This window comes from Liolophura sinensis, chromosome 6 (genome assembly GCF_032854445.1).
Source record: "Liolophura sinensis isolate JHLJ2023 chromosome 6, CUHK_Ljap_v2, whole genome shotgun sequence".
Lineage (NCBI taxonomy): Eukaryota > Metazoa > Mollusca > Polyplacophora > Chitonida > Chitonidae > Liolophura > Liolophura sinensis.
The window spans coordinates 24,857,390-24,885,277 of NC_088300.1; the positions used below are offsets into that span (position 1 = coordinate 24,857,390).

At 38.0% G+C, this 27,888-nt stretch overlaps 2 protein-coding genes across 2 annotated transcripts; one reads left to right on the forward strand and one right to left on the reverse strand.

The window, feature by feature from the left end:
- Positions 1–5,900: 5,900 nt before the first annotated feature.
- On the reverse strand, positions 5,901–14,391 carry LOC135469396 (deubiquitinase DESI2-like). The gene is made up of 5 exons (XM_064748033.1): positions 14,048–14,391; positions 13,223–13,295; positions 10,897–10,990; positions 10,111–10,252; positions 5,901–9,361 (listed from the first exon to the last, which is right to left on the reverse strand). The coding sequence occupies exons 1-5, from the start codon at positions 14,084–14,086 to the stop codon at positions 9,170–9,172; spliced, it is 540 nt and encodes a 179-aa protein (XP_064604103.1). The 5' UTR covers positions 14,087–14,391; the 3' UTR covers positions 5,901–9,169.
- Positions 14,392–14,396: 5 nt separating this feature from the next.
- On the forward strand, positions 14,397–24,849 carry LOC135469395 (2-oxoisovalerate dehydrogenase subunit alpha, mitochondrial-like). Its single transcript, XM_064748032.1, has 9 exons — positions 14,397–14,577; positions 17,573–17,764; positions 18,316–18,511; positions 18,827–18,988; positions 19,295–19,439; positions 20,452–20,513; positions 21,417–21,558; positions 23,097–23,268; positions 24,126–24,849. The coding sequence occupies exons 1-9, from the start codon at positions 14,491–14,493 to the stop codon at positions 24,300–24,302; spliced, it is 1,335 nt and encodes a 444-aa protein (XP_064604102.1). The 5' UTR covers positions 14,397–14,490; the 3' UTR covers positions 24,303–24,849.
- Positions 24,850–27,888: the final 3,039 nt, after the last annotated feature.

The window sequence follows — 27,888 nt, forward strand, 5'->3', positions numbered from 1 at the left end:
CCTTAACAACTTCACTGCGTGCATGTTTTGGTTTTTTGGCTGTTTTAAAGTTTAAAACATGAACTAAGGTGCTTGCCTTTCACTGGCTGTAAGAACACACAAGATACAGGTTCAAAACCAGCCTTGGACAGAGAATTTGATGACACCAGTGTGACTGTTTATGTTGTCTAACTTGCATTAAACCTGCTTGTCTTCCGCCAGTGTGGAATGCATATTTGTAAGTCACACAAGTAAAACGCTTTTTGTGACATCACTATTCAGGAACCATAATTTCTCCCTCAGGAAATTGCGGCAGTCATACTTTCTTAAATTTGTCTGCCAGATTAGGCATGTGAAATTGTCTTGGTCATCTTGGTCATGTCGTCATACATAAAGTATCAGAACTAAAACATAGCCCCTGTGCTATCTGCTCACTTCGTATCCCCACTCCCTCCCACCGCTAAACACAGAAATCGTTTATTATGTAACACTAATGCAGCCGTTTAAGTAGGAGAAAGACCTTGTAACTGTAGATTCCTGGATAACAGTGTATACGTACAGTTACTCGCCCTTTCTAAACACCAAAATGTTTTCTCATCAGCAACTTGCCAAAAGTCTGTGCTTTATGCCACTGGTTTCCTATACCTATAAAACTGACCACAGTTATTTACTGAAAATTTGTGAGTAGGCATATGACATTAAACAACATTTAGACAATAAATGGTCCTGCAGTAACTTAGATCACTTTTGATATTGCTATCTTTACCAGGACTTGGATGATTTCAAAGGAAATTTATTATTTCACGTTATAAGATTCAAATTCATTGCTTATTCTTATGCCTATAACATGGTTTCATGTTTTAAACTGTCATGTCTGTTGAAAGCCGCAGTCAGAGCCAGGTGAATAAACCTTTCTCACATGTCAAGGACCGGCCCCGATAGCACAGTTGGTGGATCCAGGGTCAATCCTAGGTTGAGTCACACCTAAGACCTTAAAAGAAGTTGTAACTTCCACGCTTGGGGTTTAGCATGAAGAGGATAGCGCAACGACTGGTTGACCCGTGTCAGTATAATGCCTCAGGCGGGACGGCTTACTTGCCTTCAGTAAAGCGTCCCAGTGAAGTAGCACTAGATAAAAGAGCGGTGGACATCCATCCTGCAACAAGGAGGCACATTACATGCAGGATTCATGCAGGATCAGGCATCATATGACTGAAAAATTGTTAAGTACCACGTTAAACCCCAAGCACTCACTCACATGTCAAGGACAGCCTTTATTTCATTATGAATAGCATCTGCTGAAGTCCACATGCTCAACTGGCCCTTGAACAATGAAGATACAGACTAAATACAGCTCCTCTTTGCCTCCTTTCCTGGACCGGCACCGAAAGCACAGTTGTTAGAGCATCTGCTTTGGGAGTGGTAAATTCGGGGTCAATCATGGGTCGAGTCACACCTGAGACCTTAAAAGAGGAAGTTGAACCTTCCTCACATGGCGTTCAGCATGAAGGGGATAGTGAAACGAATGGTTGACCTGTATCAGTATAATGGCTTGGGCGGAGCACCTAACTTGCCTTCGGTGAGGCATCTCAGTGATAAAAGAGCAACAAGGAGGCACATTGCATGCACTCTAAGAATTCCTTTGTCATTTATACGACTGAAAAATTGTTTAGTACGATGTTAAGCCCCAAGCACTCACTCACCCCTTTCCTGACCTTGCCAGTTTCTCCACTGATGACCTCACCAAGTTTACTCCACTTAAGTCTTGTGACCTTGCTAATTTTCCGACACTCGTAACCTTCCCCGTTCCTTCACTCCTGACCTTGCCATTTTCCTCCATTAATGACCTCGCCAGTTTTACTCCAATAATTAATGACCTTGACATTTTTATTCCACTAATGACCTCACCAGTTTTCCTCCATTGATAACCTCACCAATTTTACTCCTCTAGAGTCTCACAACCTTTCCTCCACTCATGACCTTGTCATTTTTCCTCCACAACTGACCTTGCCAGTTTTACTTCACTTATGACCTGGCTAGTTTTAGTCCAGTTATGAATATTCAGCCATTTATCCAGCCCGCTAATGACCATGCCAATTTTCCTCCATTAATGACCTCACCAGATTTCCTTCACTCATAACCACGCCAACTCAATAACGGCACCATTTTATCACATTCATTGAAGATCACATATGTCACACACAAGAATGTTTGTACCCTAAATAACCATAAATTTCGTCCATGACTAACATGCCCATTTTTCCTGATTCTGAGAGTTCTATGGATTTTGGAAAGGTGTTTTAAGGTTTGTCTGGAACAAGGGATGATATCCAGCTAGAAAATTGTAAGTTTCAGCACCAAAAATAATATTTTGTGACATTTATTTGCCTCTAAAAATGCACTTTTGTAGGCCAAATTTTAGGTCATTTTTAGGGTGATTTGCCAAAGCTCACTGGAATACTCTGGGCTCTAGCTTTGGACTACTCCCCCCAAAAACTGACCTCCGCTGTTTAAGTGAAACATTTTCAGTATGACGAATTCAACAATAATCAAATAAATCATACATATGCCTCATTCTGGGAATAAATGCATACTGATTACCCTAAATCAATCTTCAACCTTTCCCACCCCTGCTGCAACCAATATTTTGAAACGTTTTAAGTGAACTATGGGGTGGAGAAAAATAATTGGCACAGATTTATGAAACTTGCATCTTTAATGATACAAAATTATCATTTTGAGGGTCATTTTCATATTAATTGTATGCATCAATTCCACTGAAAGAAATTGTTTTAGTGGTTGAAAAGGTTTGCAACAATCATGAAACTTATGTTTACTTAATGGCTGATATTGTGACTACAATTCTTAAGAATTAAAAGACAAATAAGACATTTCTCGGTACAACTACTTTTATTAACATAATCTTACATGTCATTCAGACACTACATGCAGGTTACAAGTATAAACAGTGATAATTTAGCCTTCCCCCAAACAGTTCTGCACAGAAATGACAAAATGTCTCTTATTGCACAAGTCAATATTGGATCAAACAAAAATCATGATTTACATGATGGCTGAAAACACTGTGTGTGCATTTTCATAATAAGTCTCTTCAGCATGTCCAGTACAGTAATAATGTCCTCCAAACTAATGCTTTTCACTGATTTTTGTTCTTCTACACTCCATATTTAGAATTGACTAGTCAGCTCTTGGTAGGACAATGAAGTTTGACTTATGAGAGTCACCACCATGATCACTTATAATTAATCTACATACAAGCACAATGCCGTATCATTAAAACTTTAAAAACAAAAAAAAAATGGAAGAGTGAAAACATTTACAAAATTTCAAGAAAGTTAAAATTAAAAAATTTGGCCAATACTATTTAAATGGATAATAAACATACCACATGTATGTATTATGCACAAAAAAACTTAAAGAATAAGACACTAACCAAGTGGAGATGACAGCATAATTGTAATTTTTAAAGACTAACAGAGAAATTCTTTTGTTATAGAAGTGAATGTTTGGCTTTCCAATGTTTGGAAGTTTACAAAAATCCACCGATCAAACTGGCTAGTCTAGCATTTTGAATGATCTGCATGTTGTCACACTGGTTTGACTATTTCAATATGCTGTTGTAGGCCTACATCTTCTCAATCACCTCGTTACAGATATTTGAATTACTCAATGTAAGTGTTACATCAAACAAATTTCAGTGATGCAGAGTAAATCAGTGATACATAAGACCGTATAAGAAGCATAGTATAAATCACTGCATGAGTATTTGAATTTGTATCATTTATCAAAACAAAACAAACATTACAGACTTACATTGTAAAAACCTGATATGTTGACACAACTATGCTATTATTACATGTATGTATTTTATTTACACAACACAGAAAAAACCCTGGACTTTTTCATAAAACATGTTCAACTGATCAGTAAAATATAACTTGGTAATCCTGGTACAATTCCATCAATATTGACAGGTAACAAATGTAGATTCACCATGCCAAAATTATTCTCAAGCCTCTAAAAAGCTAAAACATAAAAGCTTAGGCACAATGTATAACATTAACACGCCTATTTCAGCAAAGTTCCAAAAATCATGATGACATAAATATTATTCATTAGCCAGAGCCTTGGTTCATTCGCCTTGAGTTTCCAAGCGAACCTTTATGCTTCAGATAGTTGACAAATCCATGAGTTTACATGTACTTATACATGTAACTGGGGTCTAAACACATCATTCTGAGATCCAGCAACATACAATATTTCACAATTTTAAGTTAGCTGCATGTAACATTTTAACCCAATTTCAGCATAATACGTGTATTACCAGAGCTATTACATTGTAGAACACTGTAAAATTTGATTGGTGATTGACTGATGGATGTTACAATTAAGATAACTTTTTCACTAACGCGTACATGCATATGCTGACTGGCTGTCAGGTTTAAATGAGGTACCTTTTCTTGCACTATTGTGAATAGGACCCCAGCTGAACCAACTGTTGTTCTCTTGTTGTACAGGAGTACTGCATTACCATTGATCCCAGAAATGCAAAAGCAAGAATCAAGACTATACTACCCTAATTCTTCTAATTTTTAGGACAGGTATTAGTAGTGCTGAAAGCAAAGATTGGATTACATTTCTCTCCCAGTTTATTGGAAAAGTAAAAATATGAATATGTTGTTCATTAGATAGATGAACCATATGAAAAAATGAAACTAAACACTCCTTTCTGCTACAATTATATGTACATGTATATTGGCTAAAAACAGCAGATCAGATGTCTCAAAAATTAGAAGAATTATGGTACAGACATGTAGCTTATGGCTGACGTACTATAGGCTGAAAAAACATGGCCAAGGGAAGACCATAGGAGTGAAAAAAAAAAGCATACACAGCCACAAGTGAATATAACTCTGAGTGAAGCTGCAGGCAAAGATCACAGGAGAGTTTCACATGGGTATGATGTAAAACTGAATGACCTGATCAAGCTCTGTTCATGCGGCCATAACAATGATTTAACTAAATAGATCATGCATGAAGTAAAAGATATCAACAGCAATTAAGCATATGTGGATACACCGTACATGTACAGTAGACAGAAATTGGTACAAAACCAGCAGAGTAGGTCACAGTAATGATAAAAAAATTATACATGAACTAAAAGATATCAAGGGCAATTAAAACATATGTGGATACACTGTACATGTATAGCAGACAGAAATTGGTACAAAACCAGCAGAGTAGGTCACAGTAATGATAAAAAAATCATACATGAACTAAAAGATATCAAGGGCAATTAAAACATATGTGGATACACTGTACATGTACAGTAGACAGAAATTGGTACAAAACCAGCAGAGTACGTCACAGTAATGATAAACAGATCTGACAGTCAAATAACCGATATCATGAACCTGACATCAATGTGTATAAAGTAAAGGCTTCTAGCACTGTTATTACAAAGACTATAATGGACATATGAATTGTTTCATTCATATTTTTCAACAAAATTTATTGTGTACATATACATTGTGTATTAGAAATGAAAGTAATTTTAAGCTATATACACACACGCATATACTTACACTCATTAGCTTTTGTGCAAAATTGCCATCACAGAGGCTCATCGATGAAGGTGTATGTGAAAGCTTCTAGGTTGATCATTAGGCACCAGTGCAGAAATAGTTGAATTTATTGTTCATAGCAGACTACAAGCAAATCTGATAACCTGGCAGGGTTCGGATAGTGAACTACAGAACTACAGTATTGTGTGGCAAAAACACAAACACATGCTGCGGCAGTATAAAGAAAGCCAGATAGTTAGAAGCATACAAGACATAAAAGTAGTTTTATAACTCCAAAATATTGGTCAAATTGTCATGCTAACACCCATAATGTCCTTGAAGCAGATCAATACAAAGGTATACACACTAGTGCATGTAGGTCTACATGAAGATGATATTTGGACATTGCTCAGTTCATAACTCTTTGAAAATGTTTTGTAAATATTTTCATACAGCTTATAAATGTTATTAATGCCATTAGTATGTTTATAGCTAACATATATATGAGCTTAGAAGATTCCACGCTTTCAGAATGTTAACTTATACAATGCGACTTGTGGCTATATACAGAAAAAGCCAAAGATTGTTCATTCCGTTTCCACATTTAGACATCGCTGTGACGCGTGATGTATATAGCAGTACATGTATTTGCTGCTTAACTTTTCATTAATTCCAATAAATTTTAACTTGAAACAGGATAACAATTAGGCTTAACAGTCCCCTGAGTAGAGCTCAGTATTTTGGCACACAATAATCACACTGTTATCAGCGCATAAACTCTCCAGTAATACATCCAATTGGAATTACCATGTGACTCATGTCACTAAAGGTAGAAAAGTCCCCCTACTGTAGACCATGTGACCTGTCCAAAATGTTAAGCAACTATTTTTGATCACATTTACTATAAGATGGGCATCTAAAAAAGTTTCACAAAATGTAATTTAGAGTAGACCACCAATGGAGAAAGCTGAGGAACTGAATGTCTGTGAACTTGAGAACCTCCCATAGGAAAGAAGATTCATCCTGCCTCTGGATTACAGTGTGACAGTTAATCAGTAAATTAACGTCAACAGAGGTATCCTACCATTTTCACAAGTCACATGATTCAGTTGGACTGTTTTTACCTATAACGATAAGAGTTTGGACTCGAAACTTCCCTGTGTGTAACATCCCTATAGTCTCATGGGTCTCGCATTGTGTTATATGGCATGTATAGTGTCCAGCAGACAGTGTGGTAGCTTAACCAGTATTAACAATATCCACGTTACCATTGCTTTGAAAACAATGTCAGGCAATCCTCACTGGCTTAATAATACATTTTACAGAATGTCAATTTATACAATGCCTTGCAGTCATAATTTATACCTCACATGCCTCCTATGCACTCCATTAATGTGGTTTTATAATTTCACCCAAATTGGCAATATTTTATTCTACTGCAAGGTCCTCTACATTCATACCACTACACTTTTTAATTTTCCAGAATCAAATTACTGTTACAGTAATAACTTTCATGCCTGCTTATATATTGGCACCATTAGGCCTACATGTATATGATAAGGATATAAGATTGTGAGCATATGTAAATTGCCCCCCAAGCTTATCGATTTCAATCCGTATGTTTATATGTGACAAACAGGGTCAGGCAGGCACTGTACATGTATACTTTTACTATATTTAAATACATGCATATATGTGAAAGACCATAAACCAAACATCGACTTTGTAAGTAGGTATGCCCGATAAACGCCATAGATTCCCTGAGTTTGTCTATTGAGAGACTTAATATTGTAATTATGAAACTGATCACACTAGAATTACGAGAGAGATTTATTTGCTCAAAATTTCTTAAAAAGGATAAATAGACTTGGCTCTATTAGGTGAAGTGGAAGTTTATCCTTGCACATATGCAATGTTGGAATGGTTAGTCCCTCCAAGCACACATATATGTAGGTGCATATGAACAAGCTCAGTCGGGTTTCACTTTTGCCCATTCATGCATAGAACTATAGACAAATATCAACAGCACCCATGAGAAGTTTAAGGGCACCTCTTAGGCTGAGTTGTCAGGCTGAATCCATAAAGTCAGTTGTGAAGGGTTGCAGTCAAAATTCAAAATATGATTTTAACGACCATGGCGTCTAAAATGGGAATCCTAAAACCTGGTTATATTAAAACAATTTTTTTTCTAACATCATAAACTATTACATAAAAAAGAAGGCTTAAATTTTTACTTCAGTCAAAAATGGCACTGTGGAATAAGCTGGTCTAATGACTAAATGGTTCAATGCCCAGATTACAAAACTGACAGGAAACTACCCATTTAAACTATGTCATAAAGCTGGAATGTTTTCACACAGTATTTGGTTTTTGATATCATAGTGTAATTATTATACATCTGTATCATGATAAGATCCATAAATGAAACCGAAGTTTCACAGGCTAAGTACATGTATGTACAAAGTCTACACTCCACTCAATACACAATGATTAATTGTAGGGTGGTCCTGAAAAAATAGTTCTGATGATACCTTTTCTTTTTACAAAAAAAATGCGCGATCGTAAACCCATCTATTTGTTATTAAGATCATGAGGCCAAAGTTCTTGTGACCCAAATGTATGGAAGCAGTTACAACATTCCTACTGCCCTAATGCAATGTAAGTGACACAGGAGGCTGAAATTGAGTATGTGTACCCTATTCTTTGAATCCCCTCTGCTTGTAAGTCACCACACAAAGGAAACCAGAGTTTGCTCTAGTTCACAGCATTTGCTCCATGTGTCAGTTTTCTGCATGACTTTCCACGTATCCAGCTTGGCTTGATGCCAGTATTTTCCCTTTTAAACTGATACAAGTAGTTTTTATTTGGGATAAGCCAGTGGGTCACAAGAAATCATTCTTGAAATTATTCATGAAAAGCTCTGTATTATCAGATTAGTTTAGAAGTTACAATGTATAAAGTATACTGGTAAGCAGTTTTCCAATTTTTGATCATGTTTACAGAAATATTGAGCTGTATAATTATTTATGCTTCTTTTGTTGTTCTTTCTTTTTTTTTCTTCTGTTTTTGTCTTTTTTTGTCAATACTGATAATTAAATATTATTTTAGCAAAGTTTCAGGATTTACTTCTGCCAGAGTGCTTTTATCGATTCTACGAGTGGACACTTTCATACATCCAGAGATAATCTTGATAATGATAAATAGATGAAACTATACCGACACTATGATTCCACTCATAATAAAGATAGCTAGGCCAAGAGACAGAATTATCCCTTATACTGATGTTCTTTGTAAATTTGCATCAGGCTCATAAAGACAGCAGTTAACACTACACTGTGTACACGCGTAGTTTCAACATTAAAACTAACCCTAAAGATCTGATAAAATATAAAGATCACTGACAATCACCATCATCATCATAAAATGAGCCATCCTCAGACATTATTGCTGGTTTAAAATGCAAACCTTATGCCGGACAACCTGATTCCTAAACATCGTGCTGTCCAATGTTCCCAGCTGCCTTTTTGTTTCAACTTGGTCCTGTAGCCATGCCCACAGTCTCTGAGTGTGGTCTGGATAGAGGGACTACAGGTGTGACGGAGTGGTCAGTGATGAGTGTTATGAAGGTGAGGGGGGCGGTGATCATCGTCAGAGTCTATACTGGGGTCATGGATGACAGCTTGGAGGGCTACAGGTGTCAGCCATTCCTTCGGTAAGGCCTTCTCGAGGAATGGTATACAAGAGCTGACATAGGCCAGGCGATTTACCCAGCTAGGTAACTCCTTCCCACATAATGTCTGGTAGAAATTAAAAATTAAAAAAGTGTAAATTTTACAAACTAAACTTTTCTGTACCTACAAATCCATACCATGAAGACAATCGTGTGAAATACATGTACATTTATAGTCACCATACCATTTCAATAAAGGAAAGTTATAAACTGCAGTTTGTATGTCTGTATTTCTTGTTTCCCAGAGACAAAATATGGACTACTAATGCAATGAAAAAAAGTAACTGCTTTCAGTATGTTCAGTGCTTAGCAGACAGTCAAGAAACAAAAGTGTCAAATGAAAGGCTACTTTCCTCTAGTTGGTTAAATTTTTATGAACAAATTAAATGCGGTGAAATATAATATCCTAATTATGAATTCTAAGATGGACTGTATAGGCAATTTACAAATTGATAATGTAACAAACGTTTTTTTTTCCTTAAACAAACTATTTATTATTGGAATAGCTCTGTTATATTCATGGGTAGATAATACGCTAGCCATGGTAATAATCCTCACTACAATTCTTCAAAAGTTAAAAATAAAATTTGAAAAACCGAACTTGAGATCACTAGGTCTAGCCTAGAGAACTATAGAATTCAAAAAAAAAAAGTTAGAAAAACCAGAAAAAGTAGTTTCTGATGTAGTATTCTGTGGTTTTTCACCAACATTAAATTTTTTTATTTTTCTAAATTTAGGAGCATGGAAATTTCCTTCAGAAACAGCCACAAAATTAACTGCAAAAAACCTGTAAGACTTGAAAAAATCTTAGCAAACCTGAATGAGACTGGAGGTGAAATGGTTACAGTTCTTGTTCAGTAAGTGGTACTGGTCTCCCTTGTACTCCTTGCCCATCTGATCAACAATCTTCTTCACTTCATCCGGGGCAAAGTCTGTCGTACCCAGCTTTATCGTCTCTCTAGAAAAATGAAGAAAAAAACTGAATTAAAATCCAGAAGCCTTAAAAGCATTTTTATTTACTTGATTGACTGTTGTTATTTAAGGTGAAACTTAACAATTTTTCCCCTACACAATGCTGGTCAGTTTTGGGTGGAGAAAAATTAAGTGCCCAAAGAAAAGCATCTACTGATGGCAACTGACTGACAAAATTACTCACACGTAATATAAAGACTTGCATGTTAAATTGATGGAAGACAAAGGGTACTGTAATTCTTCAACCTTTTTGCCTGTGGTGTTTTTTGTTTCATTTGTGCGAAGCCCTGAAACTTTCCAATCCAACCAATGCAGTTTTGTCTCCAAAATCAAAATACTAATGTGCACGACTTGCACTGAAAGTTGCTCTTTCACATGCAAAGAGGTTAAGGAATTAGCTTGTTCAATGAACACAAGGCTGCATTAAACTGTTAGTCTAAGGCTAGGAATGAACTCTGTGAGCCTCATGGTTATGTGTTGTGTATCTTACTGACTGAGCTACATCCCACTGCGATTTATTTATTTGATTGGGGCTTTTAATTGTCGAAAGTACAGAATATTTTCAGGATTGGTTAATACCAGTAAGGTATGTAAGATTAGAGCCCTGAATGTTTGTATTGTAACACTTACTTGTACTTAAACTGGTCCCCTAAATCTTCAGCATCTTTTGGCACTATCTCAAACACACCACTCACTGGGAAAGGGTGGCCTCCATAGGCATACTCTGCAGAAAAGACAATAAAAAATTCACTGACATTAAAGGATTAGTGTCCAGATTGCTTATTTATTCATAATTAGCTACCCCTGTTTATATTGTTAAATTGAGTGTAAAAAAATATTGAAAAAAAGTACATTAATCTGAGTAATATGGCATTAAAATCACTAGATAATGAAACTGGGTTGATGCATTTTTTCCGTCAACGCTCGGTAGTCTCCTCCATATGACGTCATACATGTACAAGTCCAAGCTTTATGAGCTGTCAGAGCTTCCCCATTTAGTTCAGTGTTAAAAAGCCACAAAAGTGACAACAAGCATATCGAATTTCTCCATGAAATAGTTTGCTGTTCTGCATACGGCTGTAAACACAGGTCATTGAACAACACTGGAGTTAGTTTTTTCAAGTTTCCAGATGATTGTGCCCTCAGGAAGCGTGCATTTACAGCAGAAGACGAAAGTGTTTTACAACCACCAAACACAGCCAAATCTTTGTCAGGCAGGCAGGAGTTGGGATAAGAAATCCTGATTGGCAGCTAAATTTTAACAGCAGGGAGGAAAAATTAGGCTTTAAATATATGTATGTAAACTCTGTTGATAGGGCTTGGTGGGTTTAAAACAAAGCAGGAGTTCATTTGTCATTATTTTGATCAATTTTCGGTAGTGAAAGATACAATCACATGATGGCTTCAATTGAATGTCACTTTGATACACCCTATCCCATTGGGTATGTCTCTCCTGCGGACCAATGAGTGAGCTTCTAACAAATTGAGAACTGTGTACCACAACGCAATGGCCATTTGATACCTACAGCTATGCTATATATAATGGTTTCTGGTCAGCCACAGAGGACGATTAAAACCAAAACCAATCCAAAACTAATCATGCTGCTATACTGTGTTAATCAAGAATTAATGACTGGGGTTGAAATACTGGTTGTTGATTAAACTGACTTATCAAAGGTGCAAAAACAAGTGACATCTCTTTGAATACTGCTCAGGGTAGGTGTGAAAGCAATCTTACACAGTGATAATCCATCCCCCATCATTTTAATCTCTGATCCTGACTACGAGGGTTAGCAACTCCGCAGGAAATTAAAAGAGGATTAAAGCCACCCTTCATAATACCTGCTTGACGTGCTTAAGTAATTCTGGCCATAACATAACTAGGAAAATTAAACAGTTGTAAGACTATTTGTTCGGTATTGCCTTGATTAAATGCACGAACATCAATCCCTACGAACCCATATTTGAAGTATATCTACTCATGGAATAGAATGATATTTATTGTGAGGCGGACAAAAGGAAAGACAAGTAAATATTAAATCTGGTACACACATGAAATGTAGACCTACAGTGTAACACAGGATAGCTATACATGTAGCTTACCAGCCTGTATTGCCAGTGCAGTTGGAAATGCCTAGACAAAGATCAAACTCAACCTCTGAAAACTCAGAATCTAAAGTGTGACCAGAGATGTCCATGTCATAAATCGGAACTTTAACATTGTCCACTATGGGTTCAAATTGACTCAGCAGTATATTTGCTTCTGTGTAGCTAGAATCCATCTCGAAAATGACATCGTTTAGATACAAATTCCCAGGTTATATAGGCCAGCTAGATTTAGGATGGCCTTCTATCATCCGCTGAGCTTTACCATGTGGCCGGCTGGAGATTGGCTAGGGCAGTAAATTTATTGTTTTTGGTGGAATTAAAGTCATAATTATGTTTCTCAAAAGCCTTCCTGGTAACATACTCTTAAACAGGTTCTAATCTTTATACTTAGTACAAACAGCTAAATCTGGACACTAATCCTTTAACTGCGGTAGAGGCACTCAGTGAAGTATGATAAAGTAAAATTGTGCTTAATTACAGGGAAGTGTTTGACTCTGAGCTGACATATCTACATATCTCAAAGTCAAGGTTATGTAAAATCATTTGACAACTTAAAATTTTCCGATGATTTTATGTTCATTCATATTCCCCATAATTAACTTTAATAGTAATAGTTTAATATGACAGCAACCAGCATTATGGTAGGAAGAAATCAGGCAGAGCATGCAGGAAACCCACAACCATCTGCAGGTTGCTGAGAGACCTTCCCATGTATGGACGGATAGGAAGTCAGCAAAACTCACAGCAACCGCATAGGTGACAGGCTCCTGGATCATTCTGCCACGTTGACACGCTACCCACCTTGGTCACGGAGGCACAGTTAAGAGTTTAAATGCACCATACTTACCAACCCCATACACCTCTACACCAGAGTGAAAAACTCCAATTCCAAAGGCAGATGTGTATTCATTTATCCAGTACTGGAAAACAAGATCATATAATCCACTATTAGCCTTTCGTATCAATTCTTATTATTTCTAGAATTTTTAGCTCACAAATATATACTGATTGATTAACTGCAATCATATGATTTATGCATGACTAAGTAGATGTGGTATAGCTGTAACATGCAAAACTTAGATTTGGTAGCAACGGTACCAAACATCTTGACTGTAGGAGACACATGAGTGCAAAACTTCAGCTCAATACATTATGCACTGAAGCTGTAGATTTCGTAATTTAATCCAATAAATATGCACACAGTGATAATAAAGGGCTTATTTTCATTAATGCACGCCAGCAATCGGTGCATGCCAGAGTACTGGCGTGGATTTAACTTCATTCCACAAAATTCCCCTAACGGAGTTTTTAATTCAACGATTAAATGTTGAAGCAGGTAAGTATCAGAAATTGTTAAAAATAGACCTTGACGTTTTTTTTTTAATTGAACTACCCATCTCCGAGGTAATGCCTATACATAAATGTAAACAATAATTATATACCATACGTGTGCGTATTAATCATATTACCCTATTTGGTCTTTTTGAACACTGACTTTGTGAACAACATGCCATTTTCATTGTATTTCGGAAACATCTGTTTTCCTTTGGATAAGACAAGACATGCAGACATCAACAACAGAAGAGCAACAAGGGGTCGCTGTCAAGCAAACTACTATCTTTACTATGGCAGAGGTTCACTTATTTCATCTACTAAAGCATATTTAACTTACCATATCGTACACATTAACAATAACAGGTTCTCTTGCCATCGTGCCCAGCGATCACAAATCCAAGTGAGCACAAAACCTCCAAACACCGTTTTGACAGACGAACAACTCAAAACCAGATGAGCTACACCTCCGCCTTTAAAGGCAACAAAAGGATTCCACTGTATCTCTGTCACCTTTCCTCGATTTCTTGCGCGTGTAAGTCATTCTAACGCATTCCGTTGTTCCATTATTACCCAGCCATGACACTAATTTTTCCAAAATCCACCCGAATTTGACAGTTCCCACAGTTTCAGTTCTCTTAAACCTACACGTACAAATGACACAGCTACCACAGCTAAGGTACCTGTGAAATACGTCACTTCCGGAAATCATATGCCAAAACCCGATGACGTTTTGCGCACCTGCTGTAGAACAGTCGTGTGTTCTTGCAGAGGATAAGCGTCATGTCGCTTCTGAGTCAACGGTGTTTTCGACATTGTTGTCGCACATTTTTTCATCTGGGACGTGCAAGGCCGCCAAAGACATGGGTTGTAAGTAAAACTCGCAAAATATATGAAACTGACTTGCTCAGTGTCAAATGAGACTAACAAATGTTTTTACGTCGACCTGTTTTGCCGTTGACCTTTTGTAACCCGAAAAAATGGGAATTTGAAAGTAAGGTTACTATGAAGGGTAAAGTAAAGAGCCAACTAGTTTGTGACAACGAGTAGCTGAGAAGGGGCTCATTGACTAACAATAGGATCAACGTAGTCTTTGCATTTGCCCGAAAAATTCAGATGGTTGCAAGTAGGTCTGTAGGTTAGTTCAAGTAAATTATACGTTGAGGTCTTTTTTCGACAATTTCAGATATTTATCTGCCTCAACGTTCAGTTGTTGAATTAAAAAATGCGGTAGGTCCATTCCACAAGGCACTTTGTAGAACGAAGTTGACCTTTAAATCCACTCCAAAACGGCAGCATATGCCGATTTCTGATGTTCATTATAAAAGAGAATAGGACCTTTATTACTGCAAGTGTAAATCCATTTCCGAGTCGAAATGTTGTTGAAATCCACAGAAATATTTCCTTCTCACCCGTCAAAATAACTTTGTGCTGTCATGTTCTAAAATCTCAAAACTGCAAGCCAAAATATACGGAAATCAACCTAACATGACAAGAACAAGCAACCAGTTTCAAATGACAACTTTAGTGATGATTTCATCAGTCTTCATAGATGTAGAATGGAAATAATAATTTGCCCGATCAGTCTAGTGGAAAAAATGTTCCAGTCAAGGCTTGTGGCTGTCATGTGTGCATCTGCTTTGTTATCCATGTTTCCTTCCCACTGATACAATCCGAATTTTGGATGTATTTGATGCGTCATGCGTGCACACTGTGATTTTAAAGAGAGAAAAGTTAACACTTTATCAGATTTTCTGCATAGGTAGTCTGAAATTGATTTAAACGTGTATGAGTGATTGAAAGCAGCATTTTCTCTTCAATCCTCAGCAGAAATTGATGTGTTCTGCTGTTTTACAGTGTATTTACAGGCCCACTTGGTTCCGCAAAGTGTCTTGCGGAATTGACCTACCAGGCTTTAGAATTCAACAATTAAACATTCAGTCAGGTAAAAGTCAGAAATTGTTGAAAATAGACCTCAACATTTAATTTAATTGAATTAATCTGTAGGCCTACTTTTGTGGCATCTTCAAATAACAAAAAATAAAAATTAAAAAAAAATGATAAATGACACATATTAAATTTCGGTTGTTGACAGCTAGGTTGGCAGTCCACTAGTCCAAGATTGCTATGATGTTAGGTTTGGCAAAAATTTTGTTTATCCAGGGATGTCCCCAAGCCAATTAATGCCAGTGCACACTCCATTTAAACACCTGATGCACATGTCAAATATTTCCAGGCTGTCAGTACAGTGAGAGGCATTGAGCATCATAAGGAATCTCAGAACACACACTGCCAAGGAAATAACCGATCGACATTGTGCTTGCGATAAGCCAACAGACAGAAAGATAAAGAACATGAGTGTCTGCAAACTTCAGGCAGTAGAGATGTATTTGAAGGGTAGTTTTGAAGACTCACTGGCATAGCATATGCTTCAGGTTTTTAACTGGAGCGCACTGTGACTTCAGTTTGGGACCAGCCTTGGCATCACAAAATTTTGTCAAACCTAATGTCAGAGCACTTGAGGACTGGCTGTGCAATGGTCCTATATAATATGTTTTATTTTCTAACTTGACACAGCGTGATATTACCATGTTATTATTCCTGGGTGAAAAATATCTACCTGTCAACAACAAAAATGTGATCAGGATATCGAACAAATTTGGTATTGGGGTAAAGCCAAATACCCAAATCATCAATCCCAGTCAGCCTTTTCATCCATCATGGCAAACCGCCACTGTTTTAAGCTTAAGTTTTGAACCAGTCAAAACTGCTATTTTCACCTGATCACAAACTACATCCCAACATGGGCATTTCCTTGCCATTTTCTTGGAACGTGAATTTACGTAAATGTTTGTCAGCAGGAAAGGTAAGGATAAAACCATTCAGATATTAAACTGCATTGAAACAGCATGTAAATGTCAAGTCATCGTGCTGATCCACTTACCTGTTGAAATGCGAGTTTTTGGACTAGTGCAGTAAACTGATGACAATGACAATTTTGACTATTTCAAAATATCGGCTTGAAACCCTGGCTGTTTGCCATGATGAAAGAAAATGCCAACTGGGATTGGTGCCTTTGCCATTTGGCTTTACCCCAGAGTTTTACAGTATTATGGGTGATGCCCTGGGTACATATGGGTGCATGGAAAGAGCATATGTGGGGCTACAAGTTGGTACAATTTACAAATTTGTAACTTTCATAGTTTTTGACTTACAGGCCATGAACTTGCCTTACTTCAGAACCTTAAAATTAGTTTTTTAACTTCGTCTTAAAAGTTACAAACATAAACAAAAAACAAAAGCAGATTCGGAATCACTGGCCTGAATTACAGCAAAGTTATGTAAAAGTGAAAACTTAATATGAGGTCATATATCCTAAATGACTTTATGTTTCAGGACCTAAAATAGTGAGGGTTTTTTTTTTTTACATATATTTGCATTTAAAAATGCTCTTTTGGGGGCGGAATTTTGTCATTTAGGATATTCAACCATTGGCGAGCTCCTGAAGTTTTTAAGAGATTATAACGTCTGCTTGAAATTTTAAATAACTGGACAGTATCGCTCTACATGCATATCATATTATGGATTGATCCGTGTCTTGGCTCTAGAGGAGATGTTTAAAGGCTTTGCTTGAAATACATTATATGGAATATACTTCAAAACTGTAATAGATCATGTCTTTGAGAATTTTGCAGCCAAATTTCAGATACATGTAGATCTGCGCGATTTTTGCGTTTTTTTTTTTGTTTAGAAAAATACTGCAAAAGGAATTTATTGATAGACCAAGGAAAAGCCATGTTTGTCAACACATGCATTCTGTGATAAATTTTTGCAATGATCTCTATGTACATGTATTAACATGCAGGTACCAGTTGCATTCATACACGAGGACTCATTGAGTTCAAGGTTAAGTGAGGACAAACCAGTTTTTCCAGGGTCCAGGTCAAGTTGGACAGAAAAGTTGGAATTTTTGGAGCCTAATCGTTATGAGGGAATCCCTGTTTACAGAGTAATGAACACAAAAGGGGAGGTAATTGATCCCTCCCAAGACCCAAAGGTAAGAAAACAGTAATTCTGTTTCTGTAAGATGTTGGATCATTTCTCGTTCATTTATTACTGTGCTCTACTTACTACATTTTAAAAGATCCATGTTCAAGCTGGAATATTTTATCGAAATATATGCTCTGAAACTTGTGATTTTATTGGAGAGAATGAAAAGAAAAGTTTACATGTAACTTTCCCCAAAACTGTTTCAAATGTTTTATTTTCATTACTATATCAGACTTCATGGTACAGTAAATGTGCAGATCCAACATGGTCAGATGTATAATTATTTCATAGGCTTATTCTGTGATTGACTTTTGCACTCATTGTTTATACATGTGTTATTTCAATACACGTGACGGGCCTCCATAGCAGGTTCGTGTATCCGCGTGGCACAGTGGCTCAGAATCCTCTCATCAATATGGTCGCTGTGAGTTCATGCTGGCTTCCTCTAGGGTCGTACAGGACAATGTCTCCAAACCTGTGGATGGTTGTGGGTTTTTGAGTACGTTGTAGAGCACAAATCAAAGAGATAAATAAATCGTTACACATGTTTTGCTTCAGCTTGACAAAGACATGGTACTGAAGATGTATGAGAGGATGACACTGCTGAATACAATGGACAAGATTTTGTACGAATGTCAGAGACAAGGACGCATATCATTTTACATGACCAATTATGGCGAGGAGGGAACTCATATCGGGTCAGCAGCAGCCCTCGACCCCAAGGATTTGATCTTTGGGCAGTACAGGGAAGCAGGTAACCGCAGAAAACTAACAATTTCAATTCCGACCTGACGCAGATTTATCAGAACAGGAGCTCTGGAAACCCATGTCACAGTATTGTGGCAACCATGGAAAACTGAGATCAAGGACATGTAGCATTCTGTATGGGTCCCTATATATGTGTTTTGGTTTGTCTAAGTATTGAAAAGCTCTTCAAGTTTTTCAGACTTGATGCTGATGCAGTCCTTTTAATAAACTAAGGGTAATTCTTTGAATATCTTTAATTTTTTTGTTAATTCAGTTGTTTAACATGGTTCTTAATAATGATTCCATTTTTTTTTTGTTTCAGGGGTGTTGATGTGGCGAGGATTTAGCCTGGAAAGTTTTATGAACCAGTGCTACTCTAACGCTGATGATATAGGGAAGGGACGACAGATGCCTGTTCACTATGGCAGTAAAGAGCTGAACTTTGTCACTATTTCCTCGACTTTAGCCACTCAGATGCCTCAGGGTAAGTATGTATTGTGTATCAAAGTTGGCTTCTCTGTGGAATAAAGTCTCGTACCCTTGCTTTCATTTCCTCCCGTGACTTTGAGGTTGTCAAGCACGCCAACCATGATCAACTTCATACAATTTGTGTGAATTTTTGAAGTCAGATCTGAATCCTGCTCAAAGAGCAAAAATAAAAAACACTGGAATATTCAAGCAAGGAGGAATAATTCTGATAGCACTTGTTTAAATCACTAATCTCATTGTGTCTTGCACCTAAAGCTTAACAAACTGCTATATGAATATTTGCTTGTGTTTTTTTCTTTAGCCAGTGGAGCAGCATATGCCATAAAGCGGTCACACACAGACAAGTGTGTGATGTGCTATTTTGGAGAAGGTGCAGCATCTGAGGGGGATGCCCATGCCGCATTAAATTTTGCAGCTGTCTTAGACTGTCCTGTCTTATTTTTCTGGTAAGGTTTAGAACTGAGATTAAATTAATTCCTTACATATCAGCAGAAATTCTATGGGGTGGAGATGAGGGGGAATCTTGAAAGGCTGGCCTACAGAACCAACCAGAGGTACTGACTTCAGTATGCGAACACTATAATAGACGGAAATTTGTTTTATACTTGAAATTGCTCAATTTCTTGCTGTGTTTGTGTAACTAAGAGAAAGTTTGGTAATTAATTAATGCCATTTTACAATGCCCCAGGCTTTGTGTTCATGTAGAATATTTATTCCAAGGAGGCAGAAAAATTATGGATTTTGAGCCTTGAAAAGCATTGAAAAAGCCTGGAATTTTGAAATCAGGCTTGCTGAAATAGTTGTTTAAATGTCAAACAAGTTTTTTCCCTATGGTTGATGGGTTGTCTAGTACTGATTTTGAGCAGAAGGGAGCTAAATAAATGCATGGAATCACCTGGTTTAAATTTATGATATATGTGTTGACAGTTAATAGCTGTAGATTTAAATTTGTTTCAGTAATGTTGCTAAATTTCCTTGAGTTATTTTCATGCTTATTTTGCACTCTGTGCTTTATTTTATTGTTTCTGTCTGTTACAAATGAACTGATCTAGGAGAACATGTTGTGCTACAAGGATTAGAAATACTTTTTTAAATGATTAAAATTAGCACAATGTTAAATGTATCTGATTAGAACAGTTTAATAAAAACTGTTTGATCTCCACAACCTTACAAGGTATTGCATGACACCTGACAAGTCTCAAATTTTATAGCCCAGTTCCTTCACCCATACACCTTACATGTAAAACCCTCATTTATGTAAAATGACCATAAATATGGTTTAAAAAATGATCAAAAGAAATTCATTGTTGTCATGGCAAACTTGGTCAGGTTGTCCCCTTTGCCTGATTTCCTCTCACCGTAATCCTGTCCACTGTCATCTAAGTGAAATATTCTTCTATCAAATAAATGAATAAATCAGGTAGTCCCATCTTTAAATGAAAGTTCTTTGTTTCATAGCAGAAACAATGGTTATGCCATTTCGACTCCTACCCAGGACCAGTATAAAGGAGATGGTATAGGTAGGTATTTCTGGCTGGTTGATCATAATTATTATTAAATGAAGATGGTCTACAAAAATGGTTTAAAGCACATGCTTGTCAGGACCTTGACCAGTGAGGTTGCGTGTTTGGGTACTGCTCTCACTGGTTCAGCTGCAGTCAGGTGCCGGGCCAGCGGGTTATGTCAGGTGCCAGGCAGAAGTTGATGTTTTATCCTGGTCACTCATCTTTCCTCCACCGGTAATCCTGTAATCCACTCCACTCAGCAAAAAAATTCTTGACAATTACATTAAAACCGGATCAAAAAAATAAATAAACTATCTAGTGAAAAAATTGTCGAAGATTTTATAGTCATACAGCTTTGTCATTCGTCTACCTGTATTCAGGTGAGACAACCATTATTCTTGAACATTTTTGCAGGTTTATTCAAGCATATTCTGAAGGTATTATTCTGGGTTGACTGATAAAATTATACTTTTTGTGAGGCCCTGAAAATGGTCAATGCAACCAATGAAGTTTTATCTCCAAAATGAAATTAAGAGTGTGCTGAAATTGCTCTGAAATTTGCTCTTTCATTGCGAAACTGTTTAGGAATTTGGGGATAAATGTAGGTTTATAACGCATCTGTCAGTTCATCATGAAACAGTCTTCCTGATAATAAACTTTCTATGTGACTTAACGTGAAACAGTTACGCATCAGGTTTGATTGAATAGCTACTAGAATGTCTCAGCCCTCTGCTTATCTTAAACCTGTGATTTTTGGTCCACTTTTTCTAAGATACTTATTGTGCCCCTCAGAAATAACTTGTTCTTTGTCAGTCCAAACAAGACATAATTTCTTAATGTGAAATTTAAAGTAAAAAGGATTTACTCTGTGTATATGTCTTTATGAATATCACTTTAATATCTTCTTGCTTCACCCAGCCTCTCGTGGATCAGGGTACGGCATGACAACAGCGCGTGTGGATGGTAATGATGTATTTGCTGTGTACAACGTGGTGAAGGCTGCCCGGGAGATCGCAGTCAGGGAGAGCAGGCCTGTGTTGATAGAAGCCATGACATACAGGTGAGTAATCAGCGGACTTCGTGTAAGATCAGACTGCAGCAGTGGCCTAATGGTTAGAGCATCCACCTCAAACTTGGGTAATCTTGGATCAAACCTGGGTCGGGTTGTACCAAGGACTTTAAAAAATGGTTCATGTACTTGTTGCTGCCTCGCTTGGGCAGGTCGAAGATTTATAGTCCTGTAATGTAATGTCCTGTAATGTAATGGGGGCCTCCGTGGCTCAGTCGTTTAGCGCAGCGTAATGACCCAGGAGCCTCTCACCAATGCGGTCGCTGTGAGTTCAAGTCCAGCTCATGCTGGCTTCCTCTCTGGCCGTATGTGGGAAGGTCTGTCAGCCACCTGTGGATGGTCGTGGGTTTCCCCCGGGCTGTGCCCGGTTTCCACCCACCATATTGCTGGCCGCCGTCGTATAAGTGAAATATTCTTGAGTACGGCAAGGACACCAATCAAATAAATAAATAAATAAATAAATGTAATGTAATGTGACTGGGTGGGGTGTCATGTCTGGTGCCTTTGGCACGATGCTTCAGTGACAGCATGAAATCACCCTGCCACAAGAAGACAGTATATTTATACACACCTAACAAATCCTCCTTGTGATATGACTGAAAAATTGTCAAGTACAACATTAAACTCATCATTCATCTAAGACGGCTTACATGATTTAAAGTGACCCTGCCAGTGCTTTAGATCACTTATTGTCATATAAGCTCCGAGAAAGGGGCAGGAGGGGGAATCTTAGAGGATCTAGTCCCTGTCTGAGAAGTTTATGCACAATCTAGAATCTGAAGCTTATACACAATCTACTGTACTGGAGAATTTGTGTATCATGACTTGTACATATTTTTAATGAATATGCTAGTAGTACTTCTGCATGCTGTTGGCTTAGACAAATGTCTGCATGCTGTTGGCTTAGACACATGTCTGCATGCTGTTGGCTTAGACACATGTCTGCATGCTGTTGGCTTAGACACATGTATTTGAAGATGAATCAGAGTGTAGGTTAGAAAATAGCGTGTCTCTAAATTTTTGTGCGTCATGTACAAATGCTTGTGTCATGCCATCAGGACTTGTAAATAGCCAACCATAGTGAGGACTACAACCATAGTGAGCTACTACGTCGAGATCACTCATGACTAACCATAATCGATGTTGTCACCTGGCTGTCCCACATATTGGTAACATGTTGAATCTTGCGACATCACAATTGCTTTCAGTGAGAGGTAAACAGTAAGCGTCCAAATTAAGCAAATTTTTATATCTATAAATGGCAGTGCTCATTGGTTTTCATGCATATATCAATTTGGAAGTACATGGACTTAAAAAATTAATTACTGCATAAAAATAGGAAATCACAAGATACCAGTGGTGGCAAGGTTAAATTGCAAAGCTTTCATTTTATGTTCCGTGATGATGCACAAAGGAGTTTAGATTTCCGAGTTGTCAGTATTTGTGTTTTAAGTGTTCAGCACTTTATTGTACACACCCTAGAGATATTTTAGAGTTTAACCACCTATTACTGATCCTTCCTTTGCTAGGATTGGCCATCACAGCACATCTGATGACAGCTCAGCTTATCGCTCTCTGGATGAGGTGAGCTACTGGGACAAGCAGGACCATCCCATCTCCAGGCTGAGGAGCTACATGTTCAAGCAGGGCTGGTGGAGTGAAGACCAGGAGAAGGCCTGGATGAAGGAGTCCAGGAAACAGGTGAGTGAGAGTGGGGGTGATGGCAGGATGAGTAGTATAGGGAGGGGGTGACTTGTAGGTACCTGTAAGTGTCTCCAGACTGATGAGCCACATGTTCAGGCAGGGCTGGTGGAGTGAAGACCAGGAGAAGGCCTGGGTGAAGGAGTCCAGGAAACAAGTGAGTGAGGGTGGGGGTGATTGCAGGATGAGTAGTATAGGGAGGGGGTGACTTGTAGGTACCTGTAAGTGTCTCCAGACTGATGAGCCACATGTTCAGGCAGGTCTGGTGGAGTGAAGACCAGGAGAAGGCCTGGATGAATGGGTCCAGTAGGAGACAGGTGAGTAGGGGTGGGGGTGAGGATGATGGCAGGATGAGTAGAAGTGGGGGGGGGGGGGGGGGGGGTGACAGTAGGTACCTGTAAGTGACTCCAGACTGATGAGCCACATGTTCAAGTAGGGCTGGTGGAGTGAAGACAAGGAGAAGGCCTGGATGAATGGGTCCAGGAGGAGACAGGTGAGTTGGGGGTGGGGGTGATGGCAAGATGGGAAGTAAAGGGAGGACAAAGAGAAGAACTGTATGAAGGAGTCCAGCATGTGTAGGAGACAAGTGAGTGTTGGGGGGGAGGCGGGGAGCTGAGGTATTGAGGGAAACATGTGGGTTTGCAGGGTGGCGATGGGAGTGACTGGTACTAGTTCTTACTAATCACAATTATGTAGATAAAAGGAATAGGGGCTAGGAGTCCAAATGTATTTCAAACCTTTGCATGAGTGTCATTTACATGTTACAGTATATACCGTAAAGCTCTCTACCTGGTTCTTTTTCACTCTCCAAATGACAGCTTGATGTTTCCTATATTTCCAAGCTTCTATTTGCACAGGTTATGGAGGCGTTTTCAAAAGCAGAGAAGAGGAAGAAGCCTAACCCTGATTTGTTGTTCACTGATGTTTACGACACAATACCTGCGCAATTAAAGAAGCAACACCAAGAAATGAGAGAGCATGTGAACTTGTACAAAGAGCATTATCCTCTGAACAATCATGAGAGTATGTCTTAATGGGAGCTGATCTACAGTGTCCAGTGTACAGTAGACGTGTATTTATGAGCCCGTGAGATTGTGTATGTTGACATACTTCAGCTGGCAAGTCTTTGTAGACAAAATGCTGTGTACATACCTACAACTAAAATGTGCATACATGTTTTATGTTTGAGAAAGTGATCTTATAGTCTCATTGAATGAGATAACATGTATGTATAAGTGACAGACATGTTCAAATACATGTGCTAGTCTTAATTCCACAGATAACCATATGGAGTAACACATGGAAATGCCACTCACATGGGGCTTCTGGAATCTTTCTTGCTTTCTTGGGTCCAGATCTCAATGTATTCCATCAGTATTTTATTTGTTTACTTGATTGGTGTTTTATGCCGTACTCAAGAATATTTCACTTATACGACGGCGGCCAGCATTATGGTGGGTGGAAACCGGGCACAGCCTGAGAAAAACCCACGACCTTCCGCAGGTTGCTGAAAGACCTTCCCACGTATGGCCGGAGAGGAAGCCAGCATGAGCTGGACTTCAACTCACAGCGACCACATTGGTGAGACTCCTGGGTCATTACAGGACTCCTGGGTCATTACATTAGTGCTAGCGCGCTAACCAACTGAGCCACGGAGGCCCCTTATTCCATCAGTAGAATGTGCCCATGTTAAATTATGTAGCACATCATTGTATTTGATTAACAACCCTATGTTCAGTCAGAATTTTTAAAAGCAAAAGAACTGATTTTTTGGTTTCGATCAGCTGAGGTGCTCACCGCAAGAATCCTAGAAAACATATGGTTTTCACATTTGAGGAGTGGTGATAGGAGAAAAAGCTAAGTGTGAATATTATTTGTACAAGCATATGGAAGGGAATTTTGAGTTTGACCTCTTTTTGTACCATCTGTTCATAATGTTAGGCATCAGTTTTTGGTTTCATTTACTAAAACAGGGACATCTGGAAAAGTTACACAAAATGTTATTTAGAGTAGACGAATGATGGAGAAAATTGAGAAGCCAAATGTTTAGGGAGTTCCTGAACCAAACATGTGCCATTTACGCCTCCAGAAGAAAGCAGGATAGGTGACCAGTAAATCATTGTCAGTGAAATTTGCCTAACATTTTTCAGAAGTAACATCATACAGTAGGACTCTCTTTGCCTTTACTGATGAAAGAGTTTGAAGTGGGAACTCCCCTGTTCAAACTACAATACAGTTTTGTTTCTGTACTATAGTGCTATAGAGGAATTTGGCTAATGAGCAAGGAACAGTGTGCCCATTGGACATTCTGAAACGTGTTTGATTACATTACCTCACTCAGGGCATGTATTTGATGGACAAAACTGTGTGTATTTGACACAGAAAGACTTTGATATGAGTACGTATTCCCTCGTATAATTATCCTTTTTTTCCCTTTGAATTGATGACCATAAAAATGCATTATGTAAAACTTTTCATTTTAAGTGTTCTCTAATGATGTTAAGACATCATACTGACTTGCCAAACTACATGCACATGTAATAGAGAAATACAGGATGCATACGTACACTGACCAGCATTAAAATTGTGAATTGCTTGTACATTTACTGAAAAATGTACATTATTTCTGAAATTTGAGTCCGATGTTTATTTACACGTACATGCATTAGACATGACATTACAGCAAATGAAAACTTGTATGTGCTAGATTTACATGCATGCTTTTGTTTGTATCTGTTTGACAAATTGTCAGTTTATAACAGAGCTCTGTTTAAAAGGGCATCCTCAACAATCAGGTCACACAAGAGATTACATATCAGGGGTTGTATCCCTTTATTATTAGTGGTTATGTGGAAAAACTGTATTGGTTGTGTCGTGTAAGTACACTTATGGTTAATTTTGTTCTTTTCCATATGGAAGAGATATAATACCATACATGTGTATAAATGTATTAAGTAAGTTTTCAAGGAAAGTGGAATTCAGTAAAAACTTCAGAAAGGAAAAGTATGCATCTCTGGAAATATTTCCACTATTTTTCATTTTATAGGTTGGAAAGCATGGTGCTTTGGGTTTCATGGTGATGTTTTATTGGTCGGTAATGGTTCTCAGGACTTTCCCTTCTGGTATGTCTGGAAAATACTAGTAATGATAAGAAAATTTGGCATGAAATTTGCTCCAATTCTTTGAGAATTGATGTCCACCACTCTTTATGTGATTACAATTACTATGAAGCCTGGGTGGTACAGAATATATTTGTATAAACTGGACACGAGGACAATTTTGGATAAAAGAAAACCAACCATTCTGTAGATAATGTAACCATTTGTATTTTGAAGTTATTCCCTGTTATATTGAGACTGAGAGGGGTGGCGTCTTTGCTGTGTTTTGTACAGAGATTTCATACGTTGTTGTAAATAAAAGCATAGTGCATGCACCATGTGTATGTGTATAAAATATAAGTGTGCAATTTTTGGTGTGACTGACTGTTTTCAACAGTTGTAATTAAATGGGTTATGTGTATCTCTCAAGATATAAATTGATTATTTCTGTATTGATAGAGCTGACTTGTCCTTGTACCATAATCATTGCATCACAAGGATTTTGAAATATGTATAAAAGTTATTTCATTGGTGCAATTCAACAAACATGTACTGGTGCCCAAGAACATGGTGATACAGCTTATGACTTCTGAGCATGTAATTTCGTCAAAGATGACTCTTGTTTTATATGTGCCAGTCCTGTCCGATTGCAAGCAAATCTGACTAAAGTATGATTTCTCCTTACATTAATTTCACCTCACATTAATTTCACCTCGGAATATTTCTGTTCATTGTGGGCTGTCGGGCTCACAGGCTCACAGGGGGAGGACGCCCCGAGTGCCTATAGAATATCAGACTACCCTTTATTGGCACTTGTACCTTCTGTACTGGACAAGCCACCTGGCTTACAACCACATCTAAACCAGTACCATATGTACTGGACAAGCCCCCTGACTTACAACCACATCTGAGCCAGTACCATCTGTACTGCACAAGCCACCTGGCTTACAACCACATCTGAGCCAGTACCATATGTACTGGACAAGCCACCTGGCTTACAACCACATCTGAACTAGCAAAGATGTTCCAGCATTTTTAGTCAAGGCCTGTTGTAAAGACATTTTAATTCAGCCAGGCTTCATTTTGCTGCAGCTTAATACTGAGATGTTTTGTCAGCCACTTTGATAAGTTTGCCAGTGGTTGTGATTCTTGGGTTCTTATGTTAAAGCTGGCAGAGAGTTACTGTGGTGTGTTGTGGACAGAACTTTACATCACACACTTGCTGGTATTGGCAAACAACAATAAAATAGAAAACTTAGGTGTTTGGGGGGAACACATAATCTATGTGCATTTAGCAAGCATGAATATTGTCCTTTAAACACAGTAAATTAAATTTGCTGTGTGAGGTGAGTCATTACATTGACTCAGCACTGAGCACTTCACTATGGAAAGAGATGAGTATTCCACTGCAAACAAAAATAAAACCAGTTAGCATTGCTAGTATTTGATTATTTAAAATGCATTTGGATGGAAAATGAAATAACTATAAAAATTGTTCTGCCCCCAAACCTACATGTACAGC